This window comes from Pleurodeles waltl, chromosome 4_2 (genome assembly GCF_031143425.1).
Source record: "Pleurodeles waltl isolate 20211129_DDA chromosome 4_2, aPleWal1.hap1.20221129, whole genome shotgun sequence".
Lineage (NCBI taxonomy): Eukaryota > Metazoa > Chordata > Amphibia > Caudata > Salamandridae > Pleurodeles > Pleurodeles waltl.
In genome coordinates this window covers 527,995,885-528,022,326 of record NC_090443.1, presented here as the reverse complement: position 1 = coordinate 528,022,326, position 26,442 = coordinate 527,995,885, and the positions used below count along the sequence as shown (strand labels likewise).

General features: G+C 43.8%; 1 protein-coding gene across 1 annotated transcript in view; it reads left to right on the top strand.

Moving 5' to 3' along the window:
- LAMC1 (laminin subunit gamma 1) overlaps positions 1-26,442 on the top strand; it is a 657,035-nt gene that overhangs the window by 80,552 nt on the left and 550,041 nt on the right. Inside the window, exon 2 of the mRNA XM_069232049.1 lies at positions 25,616-25,920. Within this exon, the coding sequence (XP_069088150.1) occupies positions 25,616-25,920 (305 nt within the window). The remainder of the gene's footprint in view (positions 1-25,615; positions 25,921-26,442) is intronic.

The following is a 26,442-nucleotide window of genomic DNA, read 5'->3' as shown; positions in this document are numbered from 1 at the left end:
TTTGCTTTGGCGGATGCAGCAAGTGAGTGAGGGAGAGGGAAGTAGAGCACAGGTGTCTATAGGGTTGGTGGAAGTTGAGGCAGTGGTTGATGTATGCTGGTCCTTGATAGTAAAGGGTCTTGAAGGTGTGACTTAAATTGACATCTCTTCTCAGTGGGAAGCCAGTGGAGCTTCTTGAGGTGGGGTGTGGTGTGAGTCCATTTGAGGCGGTCGAGGACGAGTGTGGCAGTGATTTTCTATGGTCTGTAGTCTCGTCAGGATGTGCATGGTAGTTCCTACATGAAGTGCTTTGCCGTAGTCCAGCTGGCTGGTGACCAGGACTTGAGTTCATTTGGTGTTGACAGGGAGTCATTTGAAGATCTTGTGGAGTAGGCGTAAGAGATGGTTGATCTGGTTTCGAAGGTTGCAAGTGTGGTCTGTCGGAGAGGGTGCTGGTCCTACTTTGGTAGGCCACCAGAAGTCGTTCAACGGCGGAGGTATTGTTCCCGAAGATCAGCACTTCTGTTTTGTGTATGTTGAGTTTTAGGCAGTTGTTAATCATTCAGTCGGTGAAGCCCATCATGTACCTGTGGAAGCTGGCATTTGTGGTGGTGGGGGTTCCTCTGATAGTGAGAGGATGAGCAGGGTATCGTCTGTGTAGGATATGATGATCATTCCATAAGTTCTACCGATGTTGGGGTAAGGGTGTCATGTAGTTGAACAGTGTAGGGCTGAGGCACAAGGCTTGAGGGATGCCGCAGTTGATGTTCTTGGGTTCTGAGTTGAAAGGTGGTAGGTGAACTCTCTGGGTTCTTCCCGTGAGAAAGGATGCACTCCATTTCAGGGTGTCTCCTTGGATTCTGATGTGATGAAGCCTCCTGGTAGGGCTGTGGGGGATATGGTGTTTAATGCTGCTCAGAGGCCGAGGAGGATCAGGGCCATCTGCTATCATCTTTCATATCCAATTAACATTGTGAATGGTGTTTTCAAATTTAATTACTGGAGTTAGTACTTAAATGTTGCCATCTTTTGAGTTGGATTTGCTCTGCTAGTGTGGATGCAGAACTGTCATCGCCTATATAAGCAGACTGTGGCATTCCACAGAGTGCCCCATTCGTTGCCTGCACTTGATGTCTGTATGACTGTGCATAGGCACCAGGGAGGCGTGGTGTCTTTTATTCTGCAGGTGTATTTTCAGTTGTCCTTGTGCCTTGTCACTATAGGAATGGGCGCGAGTTATAAATATTGTGCCGTATTGTTTTGTAGTTCAAGGAAGCAGTTGAAGTCCAGTCAGGGGCACGTTTAAAAGGCTCCTTCAAGGAAACAGAATTTGCTGCCCCAGAGGCCCAGATGTCAGTATTTTGGGAGCCTTTACATTTTCTAGTGAAAGGACATTGCCTGCAGGTACTACACTAGTCCTAATTCTGAACCTAGAACGGGGGAATCTGTGGCTCGACTGGGAAATATTTCGAGAGGAGACGGAATGAATCTAAATGTGTATTTTATAAACGTATACACAGATTTGCAAAAACTTAATATATGTATATAACTAAAAAGAAGGCTCTGCTTTCGACTTGCATTCTTGACAGTGCTGCTTCCGGCGGGTGATAAGGGCGCTGCTCTGAGTTTTAACTTGTGTCAGTATCTGAAAGGCAGGAATGTGTTTTGTTTGGAGACATTCTTTATGCATTCTTCAGTGATAACCTTGCGATAGTCTTAGAGGCGTTCTCTCTTTCCCTGTCCCGTTCCTCTGCCTAGCACATCGTTTCAACTCCTTCAGTGTTCCTGAGTCAGAAATTCCACTTTAAAATGCCTCATTTACCTCTCTGTTCTCGTCGCTAGGACTTATCCGCATTCCGCACTGTTTCTGTGATAGACTTGCAGCCTCAGCGTCGGAGGAAGTCCTGGGCAGGGTAGGATGAGTCGCAGCCGTAGAATAGCTATGGGGAGTAAAGAGCTTGTCTGAGCAATTTAGCCAAGTATGTTCTTTATGCCATAAGTTGGCCAAATACTTAACCGAAGCTTTGTTTGGGTGTGGGGGAATTGTTCCCTAAGAATAGAAGTGTCATTTCCGGGACACTCCAGGTCAATTCTTTTTTTATTTATTTAATAACCACCTGGGCCTTAGTTATGAGCATTGTTGGAATATGCCCCTTTAGAATACACGTGAATGGTGCAGGCCTTTGCACGATTGAGGTTTTTGATCGGTTTCCATCGTTGGCCTACACGCCATTGCTCGACAGCGTTGGCTTCCTAAGGAAAGGAAAAGAAACGGACATGGTAGGCCACAGTAAGGCGTGTCAAAGGAGTTGATCCCCTTGTCCGACTGTAAGAAAGCAATTGCAGGCATTTGGGCAGATTGAGGCCTGTGCAAACTATCGCATAAGGACTGTCGATTTTCAATCCTGCTTTAAATTGTGCATGTATCCTCTCTGTGCTCCAGCCTGCTGTCCCTTTCTTCCTGGCGTCTTTCTCAACAGGTTTTGAGCCCTCCCCACCCCTCTTTCCTGTTCTGTGTGAGAGCTGCCGAAGACTTTAGTTGTCTGGCTCCCAACCACACAGACATGCAGCATTAACTCCACGCTCATGGCCCCCACCCTAATCTTCTGTAGACTGACAATTGACAATCAATGTAGCCCGCTTTTTGGCACGTCCCCGGAGTATACAGGCTGGAATGTATGGCTTTCTTAAACGTCTCGAGTTGTTTTGAATTTGGGGAATCCCAGGATTAAAAAATCCGGAAGGTAATTGTGTCTACGGATAAATGCGGTGATTTTTGGTGGATTTATCCAGAGCAAAACTTGTTATGGAACAATGTGCTGCTGCTAGCAAAGGTGGAGTTAGAGCGGATAAGTGGGGGAGATGGTGGGATAGGGATATAGCCATGTCTTGGTGGTGGGAAAGAACTGGTTTTGTTGGGTGTGCCTAGAGAAGTGCACAGTTGACAGTTTTAGGTCTCACCTGAGACCTTGCATGTGCTGTTGCCAGAGTGATCTTTTGTTAACATAAATGGGTTTAGAGCCTGCCTATTACTTACCATTGGTTGCATTTGTCACTCCTTTTCCTGCTTCTTATTGATCAGCATTTTCTGGTTTCAGAATCTGTGTGTTTGTAACATGATGGAACATGGACCAAGTGCTCATTAATGTCTTTATTAGTGTCATTCCGCTGATCATGCTCTGATTGAGGCATTCTGACACTAGCCACAAAATTAACTTTCTTAACTTGACTTGTGAAGAATGATGTCTCCTAGCATGTAAACTCCAGCAGTTAACTGAAAGAGGATGCTTGAGTTTGGAATGCGTCGTGATTTCTTTTAATAGTATAAATAATGAGCCTCATCTACAAAGTAAGATTTGATGCCTTTACTGTACCTGCACATTCTGTAGGTGATGGAACGTTCACAAGAATAACACCTACCAAAGAGTACATGGGTTTTGGACGTGATGCTAGATTTTTTAACGTATTTTGTATTAAGTTACTTCTTTCAAATCCTGCACATGCAGCCTTTTCTTTTGAGAGGCGACTTTGATAGATTATCTTGATGCATCCAGTTAATGTGTGTACAATTGTTTGTGGATACGTTTAGCACTAATAGTTTAGGGGCCTTATTATTCACTTTTCATATTGTTCCAGCTATCAACCCAACATGAGATTTAGTGGTCTTATTGTTTGGCTTTTTATTAATTGTACTAATAGATGGCAATGCATGTGCAGCGTGCTTATTCCCATGCGTGCATTTACAACCTCTTTTAAAAGCCAATGGTTCTATCCAAGATGTATCTTTATCTGCAAACCAACTCTAACACCTACGCACCAGTGGTTTGTGTTGGGTGCAGGATCCCCAATAACAAATACATCCCGTACTCTGGCCAGAGCAGCGTTCACTGTGAACTGATTGTGATCCTGGAGTGCTCATTCATTCTTTCTCTTGCTAGGATTTGGTTGTGTGTGTGTATGTGTGTATATATATGTGTGTATGTATGTGTATATATATATATATATATATATATATATATATGTATATATATATATATATACATATATATATATATATATATAATTTTTTTTTTTTTCTCTCTCTCTCTCTCTCTCCTACTGGCAGTCGCCAGTAGGTAAAGTTAGGACTATGTTTCCATAGCAAAAGCATTTTTTGGCTTGCCTTTATTTCTGGCACCGTTTGACGTACCTTCATGAAATGTTCCCAAAAAAGTGGCCTGGTGATTCTTGTTGTGAAGTTTCAGGGTGATTGAAGTTTCAGGCTGATCCGTCAAGTGGGGGCCAAGAAAAAGGGGGCTAAAAAAAACATTGGGTTTCCCATAGGACATGTCAACACGTCTACAGCCCAAACTACTGGACGGACCAAGGCACAATTTATCAGAAAGCTAGCTGCCGGTACGCAGATTGTGCCTTTTGTTATTTGATGTTAATCAGTTTGGTTGTTTAGGAGATATTTAAGGGCAAATACATTTGTATATCTCGGACTGTGAATAATTCACAGAATTTGCGATTTTTCACAAATATGCATGTGAAAAGAAGCGCTGCAATTGGCTGACCGATACCTGACATGCACTCAGAGGCTCAGGTGCCCACTCATGTACCCACCCACTCAGACCTACTCCAAGACTCACACATTCACTTTCAGACCCACTCAGATACTCGCGCACCCACTCACACATCCACTGACACAGGCGCTGGGCCAAACTGCACTGTGCATGGCCAAATGCTATGCATGGCGCAGGGTTGGGTGGTATAAAGGCTTGGATGCAAGGCCTGGCTACAAGGTCCCCGGTGGGGGTTGGAATACTGCATAATTAAAATTACTTTAAGTTGAAAAAGAAACAAACCTAGAAATTCACTGAAAAAAAAAAAAAAAAGGTTACAGGGACGTTATAGTTAGTTTCTGAATTTACTCATGCACAACCATAGAAATTTAGCAGTTATAGTTAGTTTAGTTAGTTCTTTCAAGTAACTATAACTTGCGCCCTAAGGTAGCTATAACTTGTGCCTTCACCTTGCCCAGCTAATTACTCCACAAATGTCATTGATGAGATCTGTATGGAATCTTTGATATCACAGCAACATTTTCAATATCATTATTGATAAAATTGTGCATGGCAAGGGCACGAGTTAGTTACTTGAAAGAACTCCTAACTGGTGAATTTCTTTAGTTTTGTATGAGCAAATTCAGAACCCAACTATAAAGTCCCTGCAACCTTTGTTTTTTTCGGTAAAGATAGATAGCTAGATCCAAAGGTTTAAAGGTCTGCTTCGGTTAGGGAAAAAGTCAGGTAAAACATGCAATTTCAAATGAACAAACTCACCAGTTATCTCAAGTAACTATAATGTGTGCAACCCGCTATGCAGTGTTGTCAGTCATTTCTCTTGTGGCACTGATATCCATGGTGTCATCAAACATGTTGGGTACTTAGTTATTTTAAAGCACTGGTTAGTTTAGGTAGCAATAACTGGCGAATTTCAGTGGCTTTGTTTTGTATGAATGGTATGTTTTAACTGACATTTTCACCGAGGTATAACATCCCTTTTAAACACCTGCTGCACACAGCCCAAGGCTATGCACACAGGGGCTACTGTTGGGTGCAGGGCGGGCCCTACGCTCAGTGGGTGACAACCCCCAGAGGCGACAAATTCCCCTTTAAACATTGCCTTTGGTCTGGTGCGGCTTGGCAGTCAAACCCATGACCAGGCCCTTTACTTAGCATCTAACCCCTTCTATTTTATTTTCAATGCCCCAAATCTATCGGGATTCTCAAGGGGGTCTGTGTTGATCCCCATGGTTGATCCATGGACCCATGAAATAAGACTTTTTTTTTTTTTTTTTTGATTTTCTATCTTGATCGAACTGATTCTTTGTATCTTATTGGCAGTCCTGTGGGTGGTTGTTGGCAGCAGAGAGGCTAGTCCAGTTTTTTAGCCAGCACCATTAGATTGCTTGTTTCCTGTGAGCACTAGTGTAGAAAAGCATAAAGGTCAAGGGACCATAAGGCTCATTAAAATTAGGCCCACGTGCGATAACTCGGTTATCCTGCGGTCAGACAACCTGGCTCATTCAGTACAATTACAAGTCCATCACTTACAGAGAAGCAATTCGAATCCACGATCTAATGCTAGCTCGTAGAATTGAAAACATAGTTTTCGCTTACGTTATTTCCCGTCTGTAATTTAGTTCTTGCAAAAGTGTTTTCCGATTGTACCAGTGTTCCACATTTAAAGTGTGGCTTGAAGTTGACTGCAGTGCTTGCTGCCTTTGACATATTTACCAGTTAAGTAAAACATACATAGTTAGCTTTGGCTGTGCCAGAACAATATTTCTCTTGCTTCTTCTCTTGGTTTCTATGTAGTATTACCATGGAATGCGCCAGGGACTATTTTACATCTGAAAAGTAAATTCAGCTATCGTTCTTTCCCTCAGTGTCCACTTGTATTTGTGTTGTGAAATTAGCCTTTTATAGCGTCTTTTGTATTGAATACTTGGATATGCATGGTATATTCCGATTTGTAACTGAAGCTTGTACTATATGGTGCAGCGTGTAAACTATTATGCATAGGTATAGCTAGTCGGCATGTTATGATTTAGCAAGCTCTGTGTGAACTATGGGCGCCCCGATGAATCGTAGTCAACTTAGAGAAAAACACTTCTCGCGCAAGTGCCTCCGGTCTTTGTTAAAATTATTCGATTTTTGCACTGCGCATCTCTTGGTTGGTTATTGTAGGACAGCAAGCACTGGAATATATTTCCGCCTCTGTCGGACTTTTTTTTTGCTCCCAACCTGCCTTAGCACTGGCTACTTTTTGGTGCTTAGGGTGACACTTTGTTATGCCCACACCAGGTTGGCCTCGTCCGGGTATCTCTGGATGAAGGTTCCTTAGATGTAAACGCAGCGGCGGCCGTCTTTCGATTCTGATTACACAAGGTGAAAAAAGTGCGTTGGCTGTTTCTTCGAGCTTGTTGAAGGAGAGGAGCGTGCTTCTGTTTGTGAAGGGTTTTTGTGGGCCTTCTTTGAGCCGTAAGTGTATGCATTACAAGCGTTTTCCTTGGGTCACTGGGAGGACATGGCACAGCCTTGCTGTAGGATTAGCGGGAAGCAGATGTGATGTAATTGGAAGGCTTTGTAGTGGCAGAAATGAGAATAGATTGAAACGGGATGGCTTAACGTTCTTACATCGACTGTCACTCTGGGAGCACCCATTGGGTTTCTTACCTTCTAACCAAATTATAGCAGACCGACCAGCATGTCTGAATGACATCAGTCTCATGGCATCTCCCGTCCCTGACTTTTGAGGTGTGATGTCAGCGATGCCTGCTAGTGCAGAGCAGGTTTCCGCTGCCCAAGATCATATTTGCCGTCAGCCAGTAAGTGGAATGCCTCAACAATTAAACGAAACACCTCTCACTAATCAGTTTAGAGGGTGTAGGAATGGCAGGTTGTTCATTTTTGTACAGTCTTCTGCCTTATCCGGGCCAAAAGCAGGCAATATTTCTGGTACGCAAGTGGGTTGCCTTACAAAATACTTCCCTCGGGGAAAGGTTTGAGGATTTATGGAAAAGATGACGAAAAAAGCGATTTCTGAAAGCTGCTTGTTTTCTCCCGAAATTTACAATCGTGTCAACGTCGAGGGTGATATGGAAAAGGATGCATCTGTTTTGCAATAGTTATTAGGTCAGGAGTAAAGTTACCCTACTACCCCAGAAAGACAGTAGTCGAGATAGGGGATTCTGCAAGGACAACAACCGACTGCAAAACGCTGAAGATGGATTCCTGGACCAGAGGACTTGTAAAGGAAGGGGACCAAACCCAAGAGTCACGTAAGTGTCCAGGGGTGGGGAAGGAGCCGACTAAACCCCGGATGAAAGTGCAAAAGGGCTGCCTCCGGGTGGAAGAAGCCGAAGATTCTGCAACAACGGAAGATGGCAGGAACTTCTCCTTTGGTCAGAAGATGTCCCACGGATGAGAGGGGACCGGTGATGCAGAAGTTTGGTGCCTGCGTTGGCAGGGGGAAGATTCCGTCGACCCACAGGAGATTTCTTCTTGGCTTCCAGTGCAGGGTGAAGGCAGACAGCCCTCAGAGCATGCACCACCAGGAAACAGTCGAGAAAGCCGGCAGAATGGGGCGCTACAATGTTGCTGGTAGTCTTCTTGCTACTTTGTTGCGGTTATGCAGCGGTCCTGGAGCTGTCAGCGGTCGATCCTTGGCAGAAGTCGAAGAGCTCTTGCATTCGTTATCTGGTGGAGTGCCCACAGAGGAGGATTGGCTACAGAGAAAGGTAAGCACCTATCAGGAGGGGTCTCTGACGTCACCTGCTGGCACTGGCCACTCAGAGCTGTCCATTGTGCCCTCACACATCTGCATCCAAGATGGCAGAGGTCTGGGACACACTGGGAGAGCTCTGGTCACTCCCCTTTCCTTTGTCCAATTTCATGCCAGAGCAGGGCTGGGGGATCCCTGAACCGGTGTAGACTGGCTTATGCAGAGAGGGCACTATCTGTGCCCTTCAAAGCATTTCCAGAGGCCAGGAGAGGCTGCTACTCCCAGGCCCTTCACACCTAGTTCCAAAGGGACAGGGTGTAACACCCTCTCTCAGAGGAAATCCTTTGTTCTGCCTTCCTGGGACCATGCTGCCCAGGCCCCAGGGGGGCAGAAACCTGTCTGAGGGGTTGGCAGCAGCAGTGGCTGTAGTGGAGACCCTGTAAAGTTAGTTTGGCAGTACCCGGGCTCTGTGCTGGAGACCTGGGGATGCATGGAATTGTGCCCCCAATACCAGACTGGTATTGGGGTGACAATTCCATGATCCTAGACATGTTACTTGGCCATGTTCGGAGTTACCATTGTGACGCTACATATCGGTAGTGACCTATATGTAGTGCACACGTGTAATGGTGTCCCCGCACTCACAAAGTCCGGGGACTTTGCCCTGCACAATGTGGGGGCACCTTGACTAGTGCCAGGGTGCTCACACATTAAGTAACTTTGCACCTAACCTTCACCAAGTGAGGGTTTGACATATAGGTGACTTATAAGTTACTTATGTGCAGTGTAAAATGGCTGTGAAATAACATGGACGTTATTTCACTCAGGCTGCAGTGGCAGTCCCGTGTAAGAATTGTCTGAGCTCCCTATGGGTGGCAAAAGAAATGCTGCAGATCATAGGGATCTCCTGGAACCCCAATACCCTGGGTACCTAGGTACCATATACAAGGGAATTATAAGGGTGTTACAGTGTTCAAAAGAGAATTGGTAAAATTAGTCACTACCCTGTATTGACCATTTTCAAAAGCAGAGAGAGCATAAACACTGAGGTTCTGGTTAGCAGACCCTCAGTGATACAGTTAGGCACCACACAGGGAACACATATAGGCCACAAACTTATGAGCACTGGGGTCGTGGCTAGCAGGATCCTAGTGAGACTGTAAAAACACCCCGACATATACTCACAAACAGGCCAAAAGTGGGGGTAACAAGGCTAGAAAGAGGCGACCTTCCTGCACTTTACCTTCAGATTTTTTTTTTTTTTGTTGTCTTTGTGCCCTGTCTGCATACAGATTTTGGTAATGGTCCCTTAGCTTATGCAGTTAATATTTTTAGGAATAGTATAAAAGGCTTATCTTTGTATCAATTACCTTGCTCAAGGGAATGCACAAACCTTTCTCCCCGCTTTCAGCCACTTGAGTAGGGTCACTTAGTCTTGACTTGTAAATTGGTTTTCTTGTTCGATGTAATGTTACAAGAGTGGTTCCATAAACCCAATGTGTGAAATCTAAGCAAATTATTGCAATGCTTTGGAGGAAATTGCGTTATCTCCGTTTATGCAAAATGTATTGTATTTTAAATTCCTTATGGGTGACTGCTATGATGTGACCTTAAAGCATGTCCTTAAGTGATCCTCTATCATCGCCTGTGCCTTTAATATGTCTTCAGGTCTACCTGATCAATATCAACCAATACTGGTGCTTCTGATGCTAGGTTCTATAATGGTGAGTTTCAGAATCACTAATGCTTCTTTATCCTACTGCCCCCTGTGCTGTCCCGACTGCCATTGTGGCAAAAACTGATATTTTTTCTGTTTGGTGAACACAGAGACAGTGAGGACATGTTGAAAAGATGGGCACTTTGAGGCCATATTTATCTAGTAAGCTCTACCGCAAGGTCCAAAACCAGCTGAGCATCTTGCTACTTTTTCACAAAAAGTACTTCAATGCCTCACCAGGGACGTGAAGTGCAAAATAAGTTGCAAAACAGTGCACACATGATCACGTTATTTGTTGGAACATGCCAGACTAGCCAGTGTCAGACTATCTGTACAGCCCTTCTGGGTCGTAGGAATGTTCAGATAGGATAGCCATCATGCACCTCAAGGCTTTGAGTCGCATTATAAAATGGTAAATCCCCAAGTTTAATTTAGGATATTAAATGTAGTGCTTTGTGTTAGATGTATTGGTGTTAGGTGGCCTGTTGAAGCAAGGATGCAAAATCTGACTCCTGCTTGGTCACCTTCAGACAGTCCTGATTTTTCAGCCCCTCTAATTTTATATGCATGAATTGTTTAGCCCTTAGTCTTTAAAAGTGAAAATATAACGTCCACAACGTGCCATTGGCTGAAAAGCACCTCCTGTTGAATTTATTTTTTGAATCATAATGTGATACCCAGAGCTGGTGGCTTGTGGGTGTATGGTCCGTGCACAGTCTGTTTGGTCTTCCCCCAAAAACAAGTGAGCACCTAAAGTGTCTGCTTGGTTAGTCTTAATTTTGGGGCAGTGGGTAAGCACATGCTCCATCCAGGCCATGCAAAGGTGTTGGCCTGTTTTATCATGTGGAGGCGATGGCGGGAGCTCTAGCCCGGCAGTGCCTCTGTTATCCCGCATTCACATTGGCTGGAAACATAATTATTCCGATGACGCTCCTTGGTGAGAACGGCATCACCGCTTCTCCGTCCCCGCCTAAACCCTACGCTACAAGGCTTCCCATTATGCACAGCGAGTCTTCCCCGAGGATAGATGGAAGTAGTCTTTTTCCGGTCTCCCAAGAACTACGTGTTCCTTTACAAAAGAGCCGCTTAGATGCCTTTTATTCCCGAAATAGGACTCTTAATTGGCCTCACAGTTTCATTCCTTTAGCCTCCCCTCCTACGCTTTCCTCTCCTGTGAACTGGGAATGTACAAACACACCAGAACTTTTCCCCCAGGCTGAGTTTAGTCTAAAAACTGCCAGACGATGTGCTCGTTCTCACAGGGCTGCTTCAGTGCTCATTCACTGTACAGCTTTGTATCAGATTTAACTCGAGTTTTGTCGAACAGTGAACGCCTCCGGCTTCCTGTCGTTAAATTTAACCTTAAATCTGCTTAAAACCTCACCGCGCTTAGATAAATTGGCAAAATACCTCCCCTCTCCCCTTCTGTCGGAGACGTCACGGTGGTAGAAATACATCTTTCCGTGATGACTGGACAAAGTTTCAAACAAAGCTCACTTGTGATCTCGTTGGTAGTGTTTCCAGGTCTTGCACCTGACATGATTGTTCTTCTTTTTTTATTTTCTTTTTTTTTTATTCTTGAGAACCATATGTAACTCGTGGCTTCAGACATCTACTCCGAATTAAACCGTATGGATCTACTGAATATGGAAGTCATAACCAAATACCATACCTGTACCTACATTTGACTTGTGCATGATAATTGTCTGGTTCAAAGTAACGTTTTGCTGCTTCCCAACATCTCGAGGGGTGTGCTTGGTTTCCTGAGTATTGATGTATGATCCTGCTGCAGTGACTGCACTGTGTACGATACGGGGACAGGTTTTAAACAGAACCACCAATCGCGGAGGGATGTGCCTTTAAGTGGACTTGCACCATAGCTGAGCACTGTTTCTACTTGTTTTTAGAACGTTATCGCTCCTGTGTACTATAATCCAAAGGCCGTGTTAAAGATTTCGGTCTGGCTACTTCAGTTTTTGATAAGTTGGTGCCTTTTCTCATGCTAGATTGCTGCTTTTTTCAAATGTTGCATTGGAAAAACCTTAGTTTCCTTATCGGCTAACTTGTTCCCAATATCCAGAGACTGCAGGTGGTTCCTTTGTCAGTCCTGCATGTTCGCGGTTATTATTTACCTCATTGCAAGAATGTATGAGCAAAAACATGAAAGAAAGGGAGAGGATGGGATTTCTTTGCTATTCTTTCTCTCTGTTTTAACAAAAAAGAAAACAAGCAAAGTGGAAAAAAGAGTGTGGTAAACTGATGGAAGGTCCCTGTGATGTTTGCAGTAAGATATCTTCATACTGAAGACATCCTAACGTACCAGACATTAAAGAATACTTTAGGGAATGGGTGGTTCTTTAGTGGTTAGCTATGCTCAGAATTCTCCCCGTCGTTGAGAGAGAGGCAAAAATGGGGGATTTCTCACGGTAAATGAGACACATGATCTATAATGCATTCTTTTTTTTTTTTAAACATGAAGGGCATTCTCAGAGATGCCTGTGCTTCGTGGGGGGGGGGGGGGGGTTGCTAGTCATTTGGAGAGATTTGTGGAACCCGCTCTGTTCATTTGTCTAAAATCACATACAAACGTGTAAACATCAGCATTGCTATTTGGCGCCGACCAGTAATAGTCTGTGACTCTCCTTGAAGCAAGGTCCATGTGGGAAATGCCAACATGTCATTTTGACGTGGCCGCAGCAAACCCTTTGAGAGGATGCGTTAGTCGGTGGTGGGAGTGCTCAGATTTTGTGCGAGTCAGTTTCACAAGCAGTGTGATCGCTACTGGCTTCGAAAGGCTGCCTCTCCCCCAGGCAAGTTGGTCCGGCTGCAGATCTAAAGCAGCGTCTTGACTTGACCTGCCTGATGCACGCAGCTCAAGTACACCCAAGAGCATGTATGTTGTGCTTGGCACGCCCTAGAAATGTTATCTTTCTTCCCTACATGACGACTTGGAATTCCTCGCAGAAAGTAAATAATCTTCACTGGAGAATGGAAATTTGTGACTCGCCACCATCAGTTATCAGACCTGTTCAGAGTCGAATGGGCACTTCCCAGATCGTGGCCTTGCACGCAGAGGCCGCTCAGGGCCGCAGAAAAGTATTTTCTGTTAGCCTCGCAAACATCTGAACATGCCACTGAAGCGCTACGCCCTAAACTCGCTGTCAAGCATGCTTGCTTCAAGCATTTTTGGACTGTAGGAAGCTGGCTCAGTATGTGATGTATAACTAGAGGTGAGGCACCCTGCACTGAGTCCAGGCCACCCTTAGTGATAGAGCCAGAGCTGTCCTAGGGGTTGCTGTGGCGAGCAGCTTAGGCTTATCCAGGAGGATGTAATGCCAGGTGACTCCCACCAGCCGACCTGGAGCTCCAAATAGCTCCCAGACACCTTTAGAGTAGCTCAACCTGCAGTTTATTTTTAAATAAGCACAGGGTCACATTTTCCTTTTAAAGTTGAGGGAAGGCTGTGTCTACTTCACATTATTATCATCAGGCCACAGATAGCAGGGCCTGATGAGGAGCAGTGCTGGAGTCCTATTTATGACCAAGGTCACAGATCAAGAACTGAAGCACTAAGCTATTTAACTCTTAAACAAAAGTGCTTGTCAGCTCAACATTGGAGGTTGGAACAGAATTGTTTCTCAAGGCTTTTAAGTAGGAGAAAATTACAATGAAAGTTGCCTTATGATTAAGTTAACTTTTCAGTTTATTTTTCTCAATATTTTTTTCCAAAGTGTTGCATTTTTCAACAGCAGGTGGTCTTGTTCCCAATGGCCAATAGAGCACTGTGCCAGATTTATAACTGAAAAATAACCCTTTTTTAAATGGGAGGAAATTAAAGTGCAGACAAATGTTCCACATTATCAACATTTTTGTAGTTTAAATTTCTCCAATAAAAAAAATAATAATAATAATGGCTGTATGTTTGTGTTATACATGAAACAGTGCCACATATGGCAAAATGTATGTCCTGTACCACAAGCACATACAACAGTCTCTGCATATGAATGGGATGTGTGTGTATAGGTAACACACATGTTCATACATCCACAAAGACCATGCTCTCACTGACACACATGACAGCCCCTAGTCAAAGTATTTTGTCCAAATCATAGTACCTGGCTGTATGGCCATGAGGCTTATGGGCAAGGAAGCTGGGCGTTGAGGGTGTCTGGTAATAATGCACAACTTGTTTATCCTTCAGTAGCTCCCAATGAGTTTCACTGATCAGAAGTAGTTCTTGCTACAGAAAAGGTTGCAGACTCCTGGTGTAAAGCAGTTGAGGTACCACATAAATCAGTCCGTGATTACTGACTAAAAGAAAGGACCACACCAGCATTAGAAAAATAATGTACTAGTTATAATAAGACACTAAACTAACTTGGGTATGTCTCCTAACCGCAGATATATACTCAAACAAATATACTAGAAACAGGTAAGTAAAAGCATGAAATAACATGGGGCCCTGTTCGGTGGGCCGACCATATACTGAAAAAATGGAATGTGAAAGTCACTACCAACCAAGACTACCTACCCAAGGACCCTTAGGGGTGGGTAAGTACTGAAATCTCAAAGGTAAAAGTAGCTAGGGTTCCACCGATGCCTGTGTGCAGAGTTATAATCCCAGATCAGTGTCTACAGGATAACATGGCGAAGTTGCGGTTGGAATTTCTGATTCTAGGACCCTTCCCAGAGGACCTTGAGGAAGCCCACTGGGACAAGGGAGGTTCAAGAGTTCCCACTACTCGTGGATACCCAGAGAAGTGGAGTATCTCCACCTGGTAGCCCAGGTGCGTGGGGTGAAGTTGTGTCAGAACCTCCTCTTGACGTCAGTGGGGACTCATTGACCAGGTCAGTGGAAGCTGGGCATGGATTCCGAAAGAAGAGTACCTAAAGACAGAGTCCAGACCACCCGGAGATGCCCAGGCAGTGCGGGAGGGCAATGCCCACCCTTGTAGTAGATGCTTTCCTGTTGGACAGTGGTGGAAGAAGTGCAGCTGTGGAATCCAGGTGATGCAAGAGGATCCCAGGAGTCGTCCACAACCTATCCCACGTCTGTCATCTAATTGGAAAGGGGTCAGTGGTTAGCAGGACCATCAAGCCTTGGCAAATGCAAGAAAATGTTGCATGGAATATTGCAGGATTTGGGGACCAGCACAGTCTAGGAGACTCAGCCTTTGCAGGTAAGTCAGGGCCAGCCCTCAGCAAGGAGGAGGGCCAGTAGGAATCGTTGAAATCTCCACAAGAACCCTCTGGCAGCAGGCACAGGAGTCGCAGGGAGGCCTCAGCAGCACAGCAAAGAGATGCCCATGTCACAGTCAAGTGGCACTCAGAAGCACCCCCACCCTAGCCCAGAGACACCTAATTCTAAAAAAGAGGCAGTAACACCTCTCCTCTACAGGAAATTCTTTGTTCTGTCTTTACTTGCCTGAGTGAAGCTCAGATGCAGGAGGGCAGAATCTTGTCTGGGGTCGGCGGCAGCACTGGCTTGCACACAGACCTTGCAAGTCTGTACATGCAGATGGGGAGATCCTCTAAGGAGCCCCCACAGTACATGGTATTATGCAATTAACACTGTGATTGGTCTAGTTGCATGACTCCCAACATGTTTAATACCAAACATGGTTAGGTTTGGTGAAGCCATTATGTAGTTGGACATCTCAGGTTGACAAGTGTTTACTACGTATCTTACCTAAAGATGGCTTTCTAGCACTTGCAAAGCCCACACAAATGGTCTCTGGGGTTTGCAGGGGTACCTCTGCTCATGCAGAACACCCTCACCCTTGAAAACATGCACCCTGCCTTTGGGCTAAAGGACATACCTTAGGGGTGACTTAAAGGGTCAGAGTGCAATGACTGTGATAAGAGAAACCTTATATCTGGTGTGAAAGTTATATGCACAATTTCACACAGGCTGCAGTGTTGGCTCCCTTGAGTGGCATAATACATGCAGCCCATTGGGGTCCCCTGGTGTGCCCTGGGTACCTAAGTATCATACACTAGGGATTTATAGGGGTACACCAGTATGCCAATTGTGGTGTGTAAAAGTTGATTACTATCAAAATGGAAGGGAGAGAGCAGTGCCACTGAGCACCTGGTTAGGAAAATACCAGGGTAGTACAGTGAAAACACACTTACACCAGGCAAAAAGTGGGGATAACCATGATAGAAAGACCCTCCTTTCCTACAAGGGCGATCCGTGTTTTCTGTATTAAGGGGAAGAGGTGCCTTTATCATGGTGAATGCCCAGAAAAGGAAAGCTGATAGCGTTGATTAAAAGTAACCTTTTTCGTTAATGTATTTAAATTGGGCGAAGACGTAAGTCTGCTCATTTGCAAGGCATTTCAAGGTTCAGTGCTACAAGTAAAAGGTGTTTTTTTAGGGTACTTGATGAAAAGGTTCTTTTCATCAGTCTGGTGGTGTGGTGGCTGTTTGGAAGGGAGGTAGCATGTGTTTTCATTGATGCAAATTGTGATTCAGCGAAATGCAATAGAGACAGGTGACGAAATCAGTGCACAAAGTGCTGCTATGTTCAGTTAAGGCGTGACTTGGGCAGGCATAAGGTCACAGTTCTTGCAAATGGCAGCATTTTGATGCATCCTTAGGTCACTGTCTCGCCCTAACGAGAGCCATTGGGGCGATCACTAGGTCATTTTCCTACCCTATTAAGTGCTAAGTGGGAGTCCATTACTAGCCATTGGGTATATCCTCACATGATAGGGGTAGTGTTGAGTTTCTGGGGTGGGCATGACACTTAAAAGGGAACAAGCAGAAGGAAGGGAGCTTAATATGACACTGGTTATTTTTTGTGCTTTCAGCCTCCTCCAAATTTGTGACTGAAATTGGTGTGAAACCAATGCTGGATCCCAGAAAGCTAAACATTTCTGAAAAGTAGACAACATCCTACAAGGTTTTCCTACAGAAAATAACAGCTGTAATAAAAATAAAATTGAGGTGAAAAAAAAACCAGCCATTTTTCCCCATCTTTTACTCTGTAACTTTTTCCTGCCATGTCAGATTTTTTATAGCAATATACTGTTAAGTATGCTGGACTCTTCTGGTTGCGGGGATATATAGGGCTTGTAGATTCATCAGGAACCCAGGTACCCAGAGCCAATAAATGAGCTGCAGCATGCAATGGGTTTTCATTCTATACGGGGTATACAGCAATTAATTTGCTGAAATATAAAGAGTGAAAAATAGGTATGAAGAAAACCTTTATATTTACAAAATGGGCACAAGATAAGGTGTTGAGAAGCAGTGGTTATTTGCACATCTCTGAATTCCAGGGTGGCCATACTAGCATGTGAATTACAGGGCATTTCTCAAGTAGACTTCTTTTTGACACACTCTTGCATTTGGAAGGAAAAAATGTAGAGAAAGACAAGGGGCAATAACACTTGTTCTACTATTCTGTGTTCCCCCAAGTCTCCCGATAAAAATGGTACCTCACTTGTGTGGGTAGGCCTAATGCACGCGACAGGAAATGCAACATGGACACATCACATTTTTACATTGAAAACTGATGTGTTTTTTGGAAAGTGCCTAGCTGTGGACTTCGGCCTCTAGCTCAGCCGGCGCCCAAGGAAACCTATCCAACCTGTGCATTTTTGAAAACTAGACACACAGGGGAATCCAAGATGGGGTGGCTTGTGGGGCCCTTACCAGATTTTGTTACCTGGAATCCTTTACAAACCTCACAATTAAGCCAAAAAACACGTTTTTCCTCACATTTTGGTGACAAAAGTTCTGGAATCTGAGAGGAGCCACAAATTTCCTTCCACCTAGCGTTTCCTCAGGTCTCCTGATAAAAATGGTACCTCCCTTGGGTGGGTAGCCTTAGTGTCAGTGACAGGAAATGCCCCAAAACACAACATGGACACATCACATTTTCCCAAAGAAAGTACATCTGTTTTTTTGCGAAGTGCCTAGCTGTGGATTTTAGCCTCTAGCTCAGCCGGTACCTAGGAAAACCTACCAAGCCTGTGCATTTTTTTAAACTAGACACCTACGGGAACCCAGGATGGGGTAACTTGTGGTACTCTCACCAGGGTCTGTTACCCAGAATCCTTTGCAAACCTCAATATTTGGCAAAAACACACTTTTTCCTCGAATTTTGGTGATAGAAAGTTCTGGAATGTGAGAGGAGCCACAAATTTCCTTCCTCCCAACATTCCCCTAAGTCTCCCCATAAAAATGGTACCTCACTTGTGTGGGCAGGCCTAGTGCCCGCAACAGGAATAGATCACACAATGGTCAGTGTTGGTTTTTACATGAGGGCAACTGTTGATCCTGGGGAGATCCATTCCTGATGCAGGCACTCAAGTGGGGTAACGTTTTATCAGGACAGGTGGGGAAACACTGAGTGATAGGAATTTTGTGGATCCCAGCATATTTCTGTAGTTTGTGTGACAGAAATGCAAGAAAAAAAAGTTTTTATTAAACATTTCAGCTTTGCAGGGTGTTCTGGGTAAGAAAACTTTGGGGAATCCACACAAGTCAAACCTCTGTGGACTCCCCCAGATGTCTAGTTTCCACAAATGTCTGGGTTTGGTATGTTTCCCTATATGGCTGTTGAGCCCAGGACTAAAAACACAGGTGCCTGCCTTCCAAAACCAGTTTGTTTTGTGATAGATAATTTTGATGTCTCCACAATACGATTTGGACTATGGAATTTGGGGCTGAAATAAATTTGGGAGCTCCCAAGAGAGCACTCTCTCTGTGCTTGCCGCCGCATGCACCTGCTCTCTGGGTTGAGCTACATCTCCTTGTCACATACGAATCGTCAGTCTTTAGCTCCTCTAGCACCCAGTTCAACAATAATTATTGGTTCTCCCTCTCCCATTACCTACTCCTCCGATTCCCTCACTACCACCCAGCAAAAGTGCATTTCATCTCTCCATAACCCCTCTCGCACATACATTTCATTTGTATTATAGCGCAGGTAATGGCTGGCTTTACTAATCCACTCAGCTATTCACATACAATACAGTTTTGATCCTTTCAGAAGGCATATAAACCTTCTGCGCTACTTTATGGCATCAAAACTGCCACTAGACAAAAGCCTGAACCTTTTCTAGCAGAAACATAATTAAGAGTTACTTGACTTTTTTTTATTGCTGCCTAAAAGCTACCGTTGAAATGCGTCCGTTTAAGTATTTGCATTGCTTTGAAGACGCAAGCTACAACGTAAGAGTAATGGTGGCGAAAAAAAAAAATATATATATATATATCACTTTCATATTTGGGTGTGGTTTTCCTGGGGGCCGGTCGCAGCTCCCAGGGAAACCACTCACATTGCCAAGGGGGCCGACCACCTGCTGGCCCCCTTACCCCTCCCAGTGAAATCCCTGGTTTCTAGTGGAGGTTTCCTGGCCCTTGATCGCAGGGCCAGGAAACCCGTTCAGGAAGGCCTTGTTTGAAAGGGGAGCGTCTCCCTTTTTCAAACAAGGCCTTCCCGTACGTCTGGAAGGCTGTTTAAGGCTGTTTTCCCCTTAGAGAAAACAAACAGTGACGTCAGTGAGTGGTCACAAAGGGGGTAGGTGGAGTGGCGGGGGGATACACAGAAGATCTTGTGTCTCTCCTGGGGTATTTTTTAACCCCTTCCCTGGTGTCGGCCACTGGTTATGATCCACAGTAGGGAGATAGTGTTGGTGTCGGCCAGTGGCCGGTGCCTGCACTGTAGGGGTTAACAGATGTTTGAGGGCTCCGTGCTAGCATAATATGATTCATGCCTTGCATTAAGATGCATTTTATGAAAACACTAAACCTACTAACTTCTTTGCCACGCCCCTTGCCTTGGAAAGTAATTAACTACTAAGGACATTGAAGGCCAGAAGATTCAAACTCATGTAAACAGCAAATTGTAGAGGTCGCCGGGACTTGAAGCATTGGGCAGGAGGTTAGTGTGGATGCTGAGTCCGTTTTGTTTGGTCAAGGCAGCATTGTACAAAGCGCTTTGCCTCCTTCACAGGTGCAGCAGAGCGCTAGTCTCAGTAGAGTGACCTGAATAGGGCCCTGCTATATATTTAGTCTTCAGGAATCTTTGCGAGCATTAGAGGGGGCTCTGTGCGTGAAACCCTGTTTTAGTTTAGAGAGGCACTACTTTTGCCAATAAGGAATGGATGCTTTAAGCCACTTTTCATTTATTTTAAAAATTATATAATATTGTACTTTAAAAACATTCTTGCAGTATATTAGTTTAAAATAGGTTTAGCAAGCAGTTAAAGTGCATTTGTTTTACAAAGCCCTATGCTTTATAATTAAAACGTTCCACAATTTAGACGATTTGCTAAAATATATGTATTGGCTTTTTCAAACTGCAAACATGTATAAAATAAGGGTCGAAGGCCCTTGGTGTCTGAAGAGCAGCTGTTTACTTTGAAGAAAAAAATGTTCTTGTTTTATATCATTCTTACTTAAGTGCCTGGCCAAATCTGGCCCCAGATTGTCTCTCTGTAATGAGTCCCTGACGTAAACCCTCCAAGTCAAGCAAAACATAACACAGCTGCTTCGCATCTGCACGACTAATCCTGGGAACTGGTGCTGTGCCAGTGAATCCCGGAGGGACAGGCCAGCTTCTCCACTCTTCTGACATTTTACTTGTTCTTATTGTGAAAGAAGTCATTTTAGTAGTTCAAGGATTGACTAGCTGAGCACCAGGCGTTCACATAACCAGATTATGCCACTGTTTATCAGAGGTACATATTAAAAAAAACGAACTGCTAGAAAATACAGCCTATTCAATGGTAGCACCAAGCGTTTATCTGCGAAAAATGTAAAGTCCGAATTGTTTGTCGAGAAGCACTGCATGATAACTAGAGGCAGGAAACTCAATGCTAGGTTTGTAGTCTTGATGTTGCGCTGTTCATTAAAATTCTCCTGGGTCTTTTAGTTCTTGGTGCATCTTGCGCCTGTTGACGGTACTGTATAATGGCTTATTCAGACCTTTGGTGCTAGTGCTACACATGAGCATGCCATAGATGGCACCCCCACCCGTCCTTGCGGGACTTGGAAAACTTGCCTCTAACCAGTGTTTTTTTTTTTTTTTTTAACCCTCTCCTCTTCCTTCAGAAGCTGCTTTCTTGGAAGCCTTCTTTCTTAGTTTGGTATGCCAAACGGATGCATAATCAAGCTTCGAGCCCTTTTCGTTTCAGAACCCTACACTTTATTACATCGGGATAACGTGCTCCTAATGACCCAATGCTACCTTGATCTCCAAGGTTCCGATGCAGGTTCATTGGAATGAAGGGATTGTTTTTACCATCTTAATCCAATGTCTGCGTTTTCCTCGAGGGCTGATACCGCTTCAGTTGCCAGGTAAGCTACTTCCGGTGTACCCTGCGCTCTAGATTGCTGGCTCACCTCCATTCGGTACCTGGACACACTCCACCAGAGCCCAAGTGGCAACTTTTTTCTGATATGTACCTGGCAACGACCTATGCAAGTTGTCTACATGCATTCTGGTATCGTTACTCTCCTGAAAATAAACTGAGTCCTTTTAATCAAGCTCCTATTCCACATCATAAATATTCCCTCTATATATTAATCACTTTTACACTATGATTGGGAAGAGGTTAGGCTCGTGTCCTCGTACACTGTGAAGGGGAGGACATGTACGTTGTTGGGCTTGTGAGTTAACTCCTTTGAGAGGGAGACACTGCTAATGAAGCAATGGTGTGCCAATGATGTGCCAACACTGAGTCACTGGAGCAATGACGTGTGTTCTAAATACTGACATCTTGGTCACTTTAGACTGGGGACAGGAATGGCAGTAGTTGTGATTGTGGATTCCATGTCTCCGTGCACCAGCTCCAGGGCAGTAAGTACTTTATCACAGTATCATACTTACAGGGGCAGGGATCATATTGAAACCATATATATAGACACTGAGATGAAGAATGCACTGACTGGCATCAAAGTGGACACTTCAGTTATCTTATACAGTAGGACAAGAACACACATATACCCTCTCTCACCCTATCCAAAACAATAGACACTGAATAACTCTTATGCTTATGCTTTTATTTGAAAATTGCAAGAACTAACTACCCCCCTCATGGGAACCCTTGTGTGGTAAAGTGAACCACATGTAACATGCTAATATTTAGTTATTTATTCAGGCCAAGTATCCCCAGGAGGGAAAAGTCTTCCAGGACACGCGTGTTTCAGATGACTCTATCAATATCATCATGCCAGAAAAACCCAGCGTTCTAGGGGACTCAAACACATCAAATGCACCCTACAAACATTTAACGTCTCACCTGGCATCCCATGCATTATATGGCACAAAACTATGGTATCTTGACTTTGTCTTACTGTGTAATTCACTGTCGCAGTCCTTTTCGTTTTTGAAATGCAGACTGCCTCCCACTCTTATAGGGCAACTTAACTTGAACCCATTCTCCTATCTCAGTCACCCTCATTACATTTTTATAGCATCAAAATATTTTTCATCCTGTTGTCTTTTTACGGGCAGTATATATTTTTGTGTGTGTGTGTGTGTATATATATGTATGTGTATATATGTGTGTGTATATATATATATATATATATATATCGTAAACAAAGCGGCTCAAATACAAGAGGCACCGCGCTCCGTGTACCGGTGCTACCTTTTGTGTTTCCAGTCCTGAAAAGAAATAAAAATCAGATTTACTTTCCCCTTGATGGAGTGCACTGCTAATCCTTGGTGTGTGTATATGTGTGTATATATATATATATATATATATATATATATATCTATATCTATATATATCTTTACATCCATCCAGGATTTGCTCAGTGCTAGGTGCCCTCTCTGTCACCTCAAATCCATCTGACCAGTTTTATCATTTACCCTAAAACGATCCTCCTAGATCTAAGTAACCACACTTCTGGAGCCCAGCCTCTTGCTTTCCACAGACAGAATAAACTCACTACCCTTCCCATTAATCCCTTTTTCTAAACCATTGTTTCACAGATCATATCAACGCTATAATCAAATTACTTTCTCCCTGTTTTTCTTGAAAATGTCCTAAGTTCTTGGGAGAAAAAAACTGCACATAGTTGTTAGTCAGTGCACTTTGGCGCAGCTTGTGTCCAAAACAATTTCTTCAGGAAAGTTGTCTCCACCTCCCTGGTAATTGTCGACCTACATCCCACTAGAACCCATTTTGAACAGCGATGGACAACTAAATACAATAACAAAATGACCTCCTTTACGTTCCATTAATTGTATAAATAAGTCCGTTTTGTTTCATGCCAGGTCTCAATTATGTACTGTGCACAAAATAATAGTCAGTTTTTTTTCCATTTGAAGAAACCAACCACTAATTTATTTTTATTCAGTCCCTATCAAGGTGACAGTCTTGACCTAGACTCACTTTCTTTTGGAATTGCTGTGGCGGCCTCACATGGTTCCATCTCATCAATCTTACCCAAGCTGTACTAATCACCACATACAGATTAGTTAGCACATCTGACCTTGGGCATCCTTGTGCCAAATATTTCATTATCCTAAACTTGCATTCAATCATTTCACTTTTTTTTTCTCGGAGTTCCGTTTTGATAGTATTTGGAAAAAATTATGTTCCCAACACTCTTCTGATATTGTTTCTTGATCTACTAGGCCTATATTATGCTGTGCGCGACCACTGTGTCACTGATTTGGATGCACTAGTAACCAAAATGCGTTAATTGAAAGTCTAGACAGATAATGTGCAACTACTTTCTTGCCTTTCAAATGCATAATTGTGAAGCAAATTTCTGTAACTCTGTAACTCTAATCAACCATTACATCGCACTATTGTATTGTGTGGGAGCATGACATCTTAATTTGTAAAACATTTTGTCGAGATACACTTTTCAGCCCTTTTAACCAGTCTATGCAGCAGTGCAGGGTTTTTTCCAGGGTTTCTTCACAATCCTTGGAGGATATTGCAGTAATCCTAGCAATGAGTATTAATGAAAAAAAAGTTCAAAATCGTTCTTACATTATACTAGTTACAGTTATAATTTTGAGAGCAATACTTGGTCAACCATGCAACGTTCACCTTAATATGTTATTGTGACTAATGATCAAATGTCGCAGTTCCACTACTTCTAAGAAGAACATTACCAAAAAATGTCAAGTATTTGGGTAGGCCTCCTATCAGAAAATAATAATGGAGGAGGCTCATCTCTGTGATCTCCTGACCAAGGTTATTACTTTATAAAAAAAAAAAAACAGGATGAGATCGCCAGTTAGAAAGGCATCCATTTGCACTCGACATGGTGACAACTGAAAGGGGCTCGACTTTGGGTGCAGATGCTGTCACCAGCAGCTCTTTTTTGGGGTGTATGGTTAAACACCCCCCCCCCCCCCACACACACACACACACACACACCAAATGTATCCATTGAGTCTAAGTTTTGCACTCATTCTGCTCTCCCCACCTAATCCGCTCTGTCTAGCTAGTGAGCACACTCCATATGATGTGGAGGGGGTGTAACTGACTACACCAAAATCATAAGACTTAGGAGAATTCTAGAAATATACATTCGCCTTGTGAGCACATCATTCCTAAAATTCTTCATTGGGACTGTCTGCATACTGAGACACTTAAGAGGCCACAGAAGCGGCAACCACTGAGCAATACTAAAAAAAAGGCTTAACGTGTTGTCTTTGCGGTGTCTGCAATATTGGTTCTGATTAAGCTAATGTTCTGGGCCTCCCGTTGGCCTTGGCTTGCCTTCAGCATGCTGAGCTCCTCAGATTCTAGAGGCTCGCCAAGGGGCGGCCCAAAGCTTTGGTGTCATGAAATGGTGGGTGCAGAGAGCTAGCCGGGAAAGGTAACAGTTCAATGATCTAATTAGCTTAAATTGGGTCTAAAGATGCCTAAATTAGCCTACTGGTTATGGTATGCAGTATAGGAGGCAACTCCCCTCCTGCACTCCCAAGAGGCACACTTAGTTGTGGCGCCACAAAGGCGTGAGGCTGGCAATTCACACCTGGCCCAGCTATTGGGGTAAAAAGTTGAGCCCCACGTAGTATGGAGGAGCACTCCTCCGTACTCACACTGGAGATTTTTTTCAGTGCACGCACGTTGCCTGCGAACAGACTTACGTATTATTCAATTAAACCTGCTGCCCTTATTGTCCCATACGTGGGGTGCAGTCTCTAATTATTTCAGGAAATATATACACTTACGTTTCCGACACATAGTTGCATATCACATTCCTTGTCTGAATCTCACGTCCCCTCTGTATGCTGCCTTTGAGGGGTCTTCCTTAATTTTTCCATCGTAAATCACTTCGGTCCGATATATGCTGACTCACCTTCGCTTTCCCGTTGATAAGCTCTGACTGTAGAAAATGTACCATCCGGTAGAACTTAACCTGTTAAGCATCGTGCATCCCCTGTACACCGGTTTTCTCTAGAGAAGTTTTTCAGGTAACTTTTGCTCAATCCTGGGGATAGTTTTTATATATATATATATCTCTTCTCCCATTCTCGCTCTCCCTCCTTTTTTTGTTGTTGTTAATTCATCCTCTCATCGTTGTGGAAGTAGGTTCGCCTTGCCGCTGTTCCAGATGCAAGGTTCTGTAAAGGACCACACAGTTTGTTTGTGTTGCTTTCTCACCCACTCTTCCACCTCAGATTGACAATTTTTGCTTGTTGATTCTTTTCAGGTAAATCGTTCGACATCACTTATGTGCGTCTGAAGTTCCACACCAGTCGTCCTGAAAGCTTTGCCATCTACAAGCGTACGCGCGAGGATGGGCCTTGGGTCCCTTACCAATACTACAGTGGCTCCTGTGAGAACACCTACAAGAAGCTAAACCGAGGTTTTATTCGCACGAGCGAGGATGAGCAACAGGCCTTATGCACAGATGAGTTCAGTGATATCTCCCCACTCACTGGAGGCAATGTGGCATTCTCGACATTGGAGGGGCGGCCAAGCGCCTACAACTTTGACAACAGTCACGTTCTGCAGGTATTTGACACAGGCCTTTTTTAAACTGTTGACAGTGTGGGAGTGGTCTCTCTCTTTTAAGATCAATAGATGCGAAATTAACAAATTATGGATAAACCAATTGTTTTTGCATGTTCAATGATTAGCTCTGTGTCACTTCTATTTACACCTCATTAAGCCAATACAGTACTTGTACCTCTAAGGTTTAAGTGTCATATTTTGAACTGATAGATTTAGGCTTTCTGTGCAAACACTAGTCAAAAGATCAGAGCTGGGATTCCAGTGCTTTTTATTATCGTAAGAGATATGATGATGACTGAGGAATAAAGCTGCTGCTGTTTTGGGGATGAAGGTGGTTTAGTCTAAAATTGAGACCAGGAGAGATTGTGAAGTGTTTCGTTGATACCCTTGAGGCCATTCCATCATGGAGAAGAACAAATTCAAATGTTAGCTTGTGAATAGAACTACCTTAGTAATTAATATGGCTTGTGCCAATTAGACCCGGGCGACAGTAGTAGCAGTTTTATTTAGGGTGACATAAAA